At 41.0% G+C, this 10,622-nt stretch overlaps 2 protein-coding genes across 3 annotated transcripts in view; one reads left to right on the forward strand and one right to left on the reverse strand.

Annotated features, from left to right (window-relative positions):
- The window catches only part of LOC111265703 (uncharacterized), an 89,818-nt gene extending 87,684 nt beyond the window's left edge, over positions 1-2,134 (forward strand). Inside the window, exon 4 of the transcript XR_002683598.1 lies at positions 12-2,134. The gene's annotated coding sequence lies outside the window, so the exon portion shown is untranslated. The remainder of the gene's footprint in view (positions 1-11) is intronic.
- Positions 1-10,123, reverse strand: part of LOC111265707 (uncharacterized) — a 115,536-nt gene extending 105,413 nt beyond the window's left edge. Inside the window, exon 1 of one of the 2 annotated variants that reach the window (XM_086970602.1) lies at positions 9,242-10,123. In XM_086970602.1, coding sequence (XP_086826728.1) covers positions 9,242-9,483 — 242 coding nt within the window. In that variant the 5' untranslated portion in view covers positions 9,484-10,123. The remainder of the gene's footprint in view (positions 1-9,241) is intronic. The other variant, XM_086970601.1, reaches the window with a different exon arrangement.
- Positions 10,124-10,622: the final 499 nt, after the last annotated feature.

Genomic DNA, 10,622 nt, shown 5'->3' on the forward strand with positions numbered 1-10,622 from the left:
GGCGCTAACAGCATTTACAGGAAAAGTAGACGTGTTCATTTGGCTCAACCGACCATTGTTCCGGTCTTCGCGTAATCAACGTTACAAGTGCGTCGTCTCCGATCGTCTATTTTCGACAAGGAAGCGGGGCGACTTAGCAGAAAAAGAAGTCTTTTGGGGGGACGCGCTGGTGGCAACGGCTAAGAAAAAGCCAATAAACGCAGTCTTCTCCTTTCCTTAAATCATTCACTATAGTGATATGTTACTCGTCTGTCATCGGGTACAACATAGCGCCATAACAGATGACTGTACGGTACGGCACTAACGACAAAAGACATCCATATCTCACCGAGTGTTTTTGAAAATCAACAGCCACATATTTGCCTGATCGTACACCCTCCCGTCCAGTGCAGGTCTGTCTTTTCTTCAATCATTTTCGTTCGTAGAACGCTTTATACAAATAACAGGACTCTGCTGAGTCATATGCATGCGTTTCTTCTCTGACTAATATGAACGGCCAGCCAGTCGGCCTGCCTTTACATTCTAGCAGTCTTTTGCTCGCCAGCTTCTTAGCTCGTTAACCACCACCCGCAATGCGTTTACCCCATTATACAGCGCTTTTCGCGTCTCGATCTCATTCAGCCTCGTCGTGTGCTTGTACGTACGTAGTATTCACCTATGACAACGTAGGATTGTTTTTTCACAGCAGGCAATGTCTGCCCTGTTAGCGGGAAGTTATACTGCTGTGCCAGCAGCGCTGCTAGATACTGTGTGCTCCATAGTAAGGGCTTGCTTTCCAGTCCCTGACCCATATGCATTCGCGATTCCAGCTGGTCTTTCTTTCCACCCTCTGCTTTCTACCTCCCAACGTCCTCCCCACTTACATACGCTTAAGCAGGCGAGTTCTTATGCGCAGGAAGCAGAATGACCATAATAACGGCTGGCACACACGGCAGTGCCTGGCAGCGGGACGGCGAGGCAACAACAGTGGCAGCAGACGAGGACGAGCGCACTGCAAGAAAATAAAGCGGAGACAGAAAGAAAATAGAGAGAGAAGGGGAAGGTGGGAAACTGGATCGGTTGAAGCGCGTACGTCACGAGCGCATCTCTGACATTATTACTGGAACAGCAGCAGCAAACGGCGTGGAGCAGCCGTCTGTGATACTGTTATTGAAAGATTCGACACTTGCAATCGGTATTCCGCAGAACGTCGGCGGAAAGGGTAGCTAGTTCTGATCTCTTTGCTGTTGTAAGCAAAGTCAGCAAAAAGACTGAGTGGCGGACGCGCGTCCGCTTGTCAGGAGCTGCAAGGTGGGTGCTTCATGAGTGCGACTAATGTTTGTTCCATCAACGGCGGCCGCGGCGGCAATGGTGGCTCAGCGAGAGGCAAAGGCTCTTCTCAATCTCCCTCCGACCTTCCTGACTGAGCACTGGCCACGCCTCGTGCTCTTACTCTGAAAAGTCTTTTGCCAATGTCCGATAAACGCAATGGAAAGAACGAACAGGGTTCTACTTCTTTCTTACATCCAAAGAGCCATCGGCGGGTCTTCCGTTGGACTGAAGAAAGAACAGGCCGAGCAGAGTTCCGTTCCTACGACAGCGATTCATTATGCCGTTTCGAAGCGTGTGGCAGACGAGAGCACCATCGACGCCATCGCCACGTATATGTGTGTGCGCCCCTGATATGCCTGCTTCTAACACTCAGCGTACCACTGCCACTAATGTTAGAAGCGTTTCGAATGCTTTCCGCTTCATTTGGGTGTCTTTTCTTATTATACCATATATAATGGTACGTAGTGCTGGCGGAAAAGCAGCTGGCAGACCGTTACAGGATTTCTGCATTGAAACAATTAGCACCGTTGAAAATGCCAACGCTCGCTAAGATATCCGGAATATGTAGCCAGTGAACTTCCATATGACTGAAAAGCTATAGCTGGGCCAGAGCGTATGATCAAGCGGATATTACTGATTGTTAGCGAATCGGACTTTAGCCGGAAGTACGCTCTGAATGCAATCCACAAAACACCGAGAATTATTTAGACCTTCGCCATCTAATACTTATGCTTAGGTGTTCAAAATGCACAATAAAACGGTAGGCTTTCCAAATTGTGACTGTAATAAGGTTACATTAGTGAAAAGCCTTTTAGTCGAAAAATAGTACATAATATATTTAATATACGTTTACAAAAATTTCTGTAGACTTTATTGGTAATCGGAATCAATCTCCGTTATAAAAAACAGTATACTATCCCTAAGAAACAGCAATATTGGGTTTTAAGAGGTTGAACGTTATTTGATTGAGTAGTATCTGATTAGTGGCGCGGAAATCGCAATTTGACAGTGGCAAACTCATAAAAAAATGTAGGTAACACTTTAATTAGAAAACTGAAACAAAAAATATATATATATATATATACATACATATACTCGACGATGAAAACGTCGAGTCACCGAATATTTTCTAAATAAATTGCTAGTTATTTAGCCACTTTACTGAGTTTGCTTACAAGGATTTCAAACCGTATCATGACAATGAACAGACAACCTACTTGTCCTGTTTCCTCTCACGAACAAGTGGGCCTTGGTGACAAGGCCGTTATAATAGTTCATAGACGCCCGTGTACACAGCAACCGCTCTTGGACCCAAATAATCACAACCCTCATTTTCTAAGATGTATTATTTGCGGCAACTCAGTAGCTATAGAAGTCTAATCCTAATGGCTCGCTTTCTCTGGGAACTTGAAATACTTGTTTAACGTGTAGTTTAAGCCTATAGGACCGTGCAAAACCAACCTTAGGGACACTCGAATGGACCCTAATCAGTACCAGAAGGGTGTGTACTTGTACGACTTTTATGACCTTATAGCCGTGTATTTTCTGTATAATTAAACTGGATTTCGTTGAAGAAAACCGTTATTTAATTATTCAAAGAAACGCTTATCAAAGAGCGTTTCCGCCTGCAAGAGATATTCTCGGAATGTCGTGATCCTCGTAACGAGTAAAGAACTAATGAATTTTTAAGCGTACTGGCCCTTCCCGAGCAATAAACATTTTCACGACTATACACTATTTTTTTTAAAATACTAGGTGGCTGAATTATTTACTTATAATAGAACTTAGAAATCATTATTTTATGTTGAATTTATCACACACCATATCATTTATATACATAGATAGCTCGCTGTTTTATATAATGAAAGAAGCATTATTTGTCTTCTTTCTATTTTATATATAGAAAGTACGTAGCTATGTTGTGTTATTGTGGATCAATGGTAATATTGAAGATATGCGTTCTACAATGAACTATATGCTAACCAATCACAAGAAAATAATGATTGGCGCGTCTGATGATGCGCTCACACATGACGGGACCAAGTAGGTACTGTTTCTAATTTTTTATACTCGCATTTAAAATAATAATGCCTGAAATTGAATTTTTCGTGAGTTTCCGCTGCTCATTCGCTCGTCTGCCATGGACGTATTTACTAAATTTCAAATAGGCCCTCTCTACGCTATGCAGGAAACTCTCGAGAGAGCACTGCTCTTTTTGGCTGTGTATGTGATGACATTCACAGCCATGAAAAACATGACATAATGACATGTAACATGTAATTAAGTTCCATTACAGACCAAGTGGTTTAAGAAGTACATTTGCCAACTTGAGGAAAAGTGATGTCGGGGTTTATTATTATTATTATTTTATATTTATTTTAGGGTTATGATATACGGAAGTGAATTTAGGAGCACAAACAAAACGCAACACGAACCCAATAGGGCAGACACTGGCTAGAAAGTTTTTTTTATTTAGGCCTAGATACCAATCGTATTCTATATGGGTCGCCTGCCCCAGCTGCCAGGTGCTCCTGCTGACAAATGGACCCATGAGAAAAAAGTGCTATTTGTAGTTGTTCTGAGTGTTCGAAGAGATTGTCTCGTTACACTGCTAACAAATGTTAAGGCAATGTAGAGCGGAAGGAAATTTACACGTGCTTTAACATAGAGGTGGAATAATGTACCGGAACCAAAACGCCAACAGCTGGATACGTTTCTTTAATCTGATCATTTTTGGGATTTGATTAATGCTAATGCCTTAGCTATTCTATTGCACGATCACAAAAGTTGCAATAGCAGAAAAGTACGGTAGGCTATAAATCACGCTCCGCTTAATGAGATTATAAAACTCTTTTATATATATATATATATATATATATATATATATATATATAGTATATGTATGGAATTCACAGCAAACCTCTTTGTTCGTAACCATCGCACACTTTTTTAACTTAGTTGGCATAACTTATCGAAGACAAACGCAATTACATCTATTAGCCTCAAGATGCCTTTTGAGGCTTGCTTTGGTACCGTTACAGGCAATTTTGCCCCTGCCGCGTTGATGCACATAAGAGTTCTTATGCGGGCCATTGATCCAAAACTCATCTGATAAAAATACTTCAAACTCTCCATTGATTCTGTGGTATCTCTATCCCTTCCTTGCAGCTGTTTTATTGCAGACGATCAGGGTCACCCTGTACCCGCGTCTCTTGCATTTGTTGCGCTCTTCAGGTTTATCTTTAATCGTCGACTTGTCGTATGCTCAAAGACGATATCCACGTCAAAGCCTCGTTGATCTAATATAAGCAGTTATTGCTTTGCTAAACTTTAGGGGGATTCGTAATGTTGGCCTCTTCCAAAGATAGTTATAGTGAAACTTCTAGAAATGTATTAAACGCACATCCGATAGTATCCGCTAAATTAACTTATTATCCAAGCGCTTAGGTTTTTAAAAGTACCTTCAAAGGAAATAAGCAGATTATTTAAACAAAACAGTCAAGTACAAACGTGTGGCAATTTAATTTACAGCCCACAGTTATTTTTTCGTGTCTCTACGTGATACCAGCTTAGAAGCATTATAGACGACAATGTTCAAAGGGCTCATGTTATGAAGTAAAATTAGATTGGGACTCACTCACACAAAAAGAAGCAAATCGTCGAATGCGATCCTCTGACTTCAATAGTACCGTAAATATCATGGTCGAGCTTATACGACTATAAACACGCCCTTGACATCATCTGTAATGTTGCTCGGTACAACTCGTACATTATTGGACCCCACAGTTGGTAATAATATTTATGCTTTTTACGGGCTAGAATGCTTCGTGTTATATATATATATATATAGCATACGTGAACGTATCGACCGGTACCTCGTCAAATACTCATCATATAGCTCGGTTGTAATTATCAAAGCGGTACGACGAATATCATCGTAGTTAATTGCTCAAACATTAGTTTTTTTTTTTAACTTTTCGCGCTATTCTGCACACTTTGGCTTTTTCCGACATTTTTATGCCCTCCATTTTTGTTCTCGTTGAAATTTTCTTTATATAGTATATATGAACAATACTTTAGTGAGTTTACCGCTACCATGTCACGTGACGCACGATTACCGCTAGAAAGTTCATTGTGTATTTAACAAAAAAATACCTTGAAAATGACGAGTTAGTAGTAACTTAGGTTTCAAATCGAAGCCGCAGTCGTCTTGGGTAGCGGTTATATTGAATAATCATGAGCATAGAATATGAGTTTCATATTCTACGGTGAACACAGAGAACTTTGTTTTTTTGTTTCGTTTAAGTAATCTATTTCTAAGTCTAATAATAGGAAAAACTCTCCACTTAGATACTGTGTATATATAACACATGTGGCGTTCGCAAACTTAAAACGCTACGTTTTGTCGGCTAGAAAAATGAGTACAGGTGACTTGACATGCGCTTAATAATTATATTTTCATAGATACGTTAATAAACGTATGTAAAACAAATTTCACAGCTCCCCAAAGGAACTCGTAGGTTTCTACATACGCTCGACTCTGAAGCTGTTAAGTGAGACTGTATTAGGCTAACACCATTGAGCAACGTAAGAAGGGTTCACCACTTACAAATTAGTTATGTCGTTGTACTATATCAGAATTCAGGAAAGGAGCAGACTGACAGGAGACGAGACAAGATTAGTCGGGCAAGCGTAGCCGCATAGACCTACCATGGCGTCGTCAAAAGCATCATGTCACATAAAATCCGCTACCGATAATCGCTTTAGGTAGAATGAAATATGTCCTGTAATGAGCTCGACAAGAAGAGAGAACCATGTCTGATGGAAAGGTTGAAGGCGAGAGTACAGAATCTACTTCTAATGAAGACGTGCTAGCCAGGGCTGAAGAGCGGTCGTCTTTGACTGGTACGACTTTACAAAGTAGTCCCCTTTGTAGGTGAATCTATACGATAATGAAGATGTACCTTCTCGTCTGTCCTCATCTTGGTTGACGAATCTGGCAACGGGGTTTCAAGGGCTTCGCGAAGCAATTTCACACATGCTAATAATTATAACATGGACTAGGGGACAGCCCTTCAAAAAAGTTCTCTACTCCCAGTAACTATTTAGCCCACCCGCGTTGTGAATCGAGTACTAGTATCGACTCATTGAAAAATTAGGGTTATCACTTAGTGAGTAATAGGTTCCCTTGATTAGGCACTGTCTACCTAAAGATAAGTATGTTTAGTACTGTATTTTATAGTATGCAACTATTAAAACACGTGTTTACCTACTTAACTTACCCTTTCTTTTTACCTACGCAGGTAAGTACGTGTTTTTTTTCTGAACCTACGCTTCTTTTGCCCTCGTTTTATAGAGTTTTCTCATTCTCCTTCTATTTTATAGCTACGTTCTTTATCATATTTGCTATTTAATTTTGTTAACTGGTTTTTGAATAAACAACAACAACGAAGCTGAATATCCTGTTTTTTTTTGAAGGATTTACTTTATTCTACTTAGTTTGAACAAGTATGATCTGTTTTTCAAAGCTCTGGCGATTTTCTAGAGATTAGGCCCGGTCGTCAATAAAAAAAAAGGTCTTTTAATTGAAATTGAATAATATCACACGTCAAAAAAAGGTTAAATAAATAATATATAATTATTCTTAATAATAATTGTTCATTAATAAACTTCCTACTAAACATGTGAGGTGGTTGTTAATAGATTACAAACCGGTAATGAACCAACAAACATTGGGACAGGATTTTAAACCTTACAGAAAGATTTTACCTTTTTTCGATTATAGAATTCAATGGGAATCGAACCAATAGGTTTACGATTGGCGGACTCATCGCCTGCTTTTTGTGAGGCTCAAAATCAAAAGATACTAGCTAATCATATATCTGGTGGACCCGCCTTAAGCGACTAAGGAAAAACAACTATTTAGAGCAACTACCTCAAACTTCACAATTCCATAATGCGAACCTTATTTCGGTCTGCCCAGTTGCATGTATTCCATAAAACCCAACCATATGGGTTATTGTTCTCCGTAAGCGGATGAACTAACAGGAATTCAGTTATAAAACGAACGAAGAAAGAAAATTATATCAAGAGGTCGCTCCGAGTTCCTCTGCGTAATTTGACGGAAGCTGTCGAATTTGAGCAATTTGTTTACTAGGAACAAAACTGTCGACCGAGTCGTGTTTCATGGAAATCATCTCTAGTTTGTCAGCCTTGTCCTTGTCTTCTTGGATAATCACTCTCGAAAATGGTTTTTATGAATACAGTTATCTTGATTTGTATACTGTCGTCGACTACAACGCTACTGAGCGTTCAAATATTTTTTTATTTGCTTGGAAATTTGTTTAAACGCGTTCCCCTAAATACAGATGTTAAGCCACCTTATTCTGATGCTACTCGACTTGCGAATGTCAAATGTTTTTTGGTTTTTTCGTGACGCCAGCAGTCTAAAACCATAGTTTCAAATGTCGATGGCAAGCGTCCCGTTGGCGATCGAGGCTCGAAATTATTTTTAGGATCTGATAACGCTCCTTTCAGAAGTATTTAAAGTTACGGTAGTATGGGTATTTTGATTTTGATTACGATTGTTTGCATCCGTCAAGCAGCACTGCCTATACGTACCGCCTCAAAAACGTTAATAGCTTATAGAAAGTTCGTTCGGAGTAGGAAGTTGCCATCATTCTAGTTCGACTATGCTAACGTAAATGAAAGGTATCACTGTAGTTTTAAGCACAATCTCAGCTATTCCTTCGTATACAAATACTCGAAATCGCTGACCGGTATTTACCTGGGACTGGCTTGGGCAGATACTCGAATTAGCCATTCAGGTCGCGCCGTTCAATTACGTTTAAACATGGTAATTTTTTTCGAACGAGATCAGATATAATTAAGCTATAATCGAATTTCATTAATTAAATGGTAAGGTTGCTATGCTCTTTAATAGATAACATGCTCTAATTCTGTCTCGTGTTCAGCTTCACATACTGCAAAATAATCATCCAAACATACAGTCTTTCATTGGACCTTCTCTTGACTTACTGGCAAAGCTCGCCGTAGCCTCACATGTAGCCCAGCCGGTCGGCCAGACAGCCTTTTATTCCATTCTCTAGCAGTCTGAATGCCATTTTCAACATTCATCGTCGAGTTTAACTTTAGACCAACACTTGTGCTTCAGAGCTCAAGATTAGAATACTGCTTTTGCGCAAAATGCCCCTCCACGCATATTCTGAACGGCTGCAGTTACTACCAAAGTCGACACGCATTGTGCGTCGTGGAAATTTGACGGCAGTAAAAAAAACGATAACTAAGGTCGAGAACGAGCCTTCGCATACAGGTCTGCTTGTATGATACAACTGGTAGTAAGAAGGACGACGCGCAACGAAAATAGGCCGACATAGTTTCATCAAGCGAAAATCTATGTAGAATTTTGTTTGGACTTTTCCGATTTGCTTCAACTCAACACGAGATAGCACGGAGAATACCCACTGCAAACGGTTACTAACATTGTATCAGTAAGCTCTATGTACAACGGAGACCGAAAATAGCATTATATCGAATACTTTGATAAGAGAATTTACTTGGATGCACTGGTGTGGGCTTTTTCTCGATAAGGTATATATTCGATAGCAACAAGTATTCGCTGCCGCTGAGATCATCGTGAGCAGCATTAGACTTCGTCACAAAAATTGTATCGTCATTCCTTAATGCAGATGTTATTTTTATCAACAGCCACAATACGATCTATGGTACGAATATCCGTGTAAGTGGGTTGATGTTGAACATTTTAGTCACTATCGAGGATGCCCTCTATGAGCCCGCGCCAAGAAGCCCAGCTGCTTTGATTTATCAGTATGCGAAATACACCTTGTTATTAAGGTAATGCCCGAAATGGTAATGGCCGTTCACCCAGCCCAGTGGGGTTGATACTCACCTTCCAGAGGAGGATCCGCGCGTCCCTATGTGACAGGTAAAAAGGACACACTTGCGCGTTTTCCCGCAAGGTGGCACACGAAGCAGCTGCGTACCATCCGGACGGTAGCCTCGGCTAATTTTGGCAAAGCTAGTCATGATTCCCTCGGACTTGCCCCACATAGCGTGCCTTTTTTGGAGATGGATCCTCTGTCCTTTTCGCACCCCTGTTGTCGCCGCCCAGCGGGCTAATTCACGCACCATAATTGATACACTGAGAATGCGATTTTCAACGGTGCACACACGAATCGGACGATCTGCTGTACGATTTTAAGCCTGAGAGTAGCAAGACAACTGGAGTACGTTACCCTCATTTGTTTTTGCACTGTCAATGCTGAAACTTACGCGCCGATCTCGTGCATTGATATGCTTCCAGAAACGGACGCCACACTTCTCCGGCGTATACGACCATTCGAACGAGTTAGGCACATGAACCAATTTCAGCTGCTGTGATTAGTCCTATGACAGTATTTGGCCTCACGGTGCTCTCGACGTTTGCCAGGAATACGCTGGACCTCCAGTTCATCCAACGGTATTCGCCTAACGCACAAAAATAGTTGAAACGCCCTGTTTTTTCTGTTGCTCCTGCGAGCTGTTTTCAACTGGAGAAAGCCTTCGGATAGCTTGTCCTTAAATCTTCTCCACGTCTCCTCCACACCAATCTTATATCAAACCACGCAACTGTTCCCTATGACAATTTAGTCCGGTGGCCGTTTCCGTTCGCTTGCGAGCGGCTCGTATCCCTCAATCTGTGGCTTATGTTTCTTTTCGATAAACGTCACCGGAGACGACTACGAATCAGCCGGTCGTTCCAGCAAAACACACACCATTTCGGCCATATCGTCAGCCATCCCACTGCTGCCAACAAAATAAAGCGAACTGGTTGATCCAGATTTATCGCTGGCTGGCAGGAACGAGCGTTCCACGGCCGTATGTAGTTGCAGACGTGTGTTTGTTTAGTAATTCATATCGCGATGAGAGAATACTTTGTTAATATTCTATACATGTATAGATGTCATTAGGTGACTGGTCGGTTCTATCGTATCGTTTTCGATTGCCGCTAGCCAATAACTATGATACTGTTTATCATTCACTTACACCACGCCGAGTGCGGCATTAACATACTAACGTTTACGTTATCATCGTTAGAATCATGCTAATTACATTTATAGTAAATCAGACGCTTTGCGCAGAGCAGAATCTTAGATTCGAGCCACATGTTGGTGGAAAGCCACACAAGGCTTTCGTGCTTTTGCTTATAAGTAGTATAACATAATTCAATTGTCAGTAAAGCCCCGTCTGGTCTCTGTTAATTATTTTGTAGTAGCGACAGAACATGCTAG

Source organism: Varroa jacobsoni, unplaced genomic scaffold (assembly GCF_002532875.2).
Source record: "Varroa jacobsoni isolate VJ856 unplaced genomic scaffold, vjacob_1.0 scaffold_998, whole genome shotgun sequence".
NCBI lineage: Eukaryota > Metazoa > Arthropoda > Arachnida > Mesostigmata > Varroidae > Varroa > Varroa jacobsoni.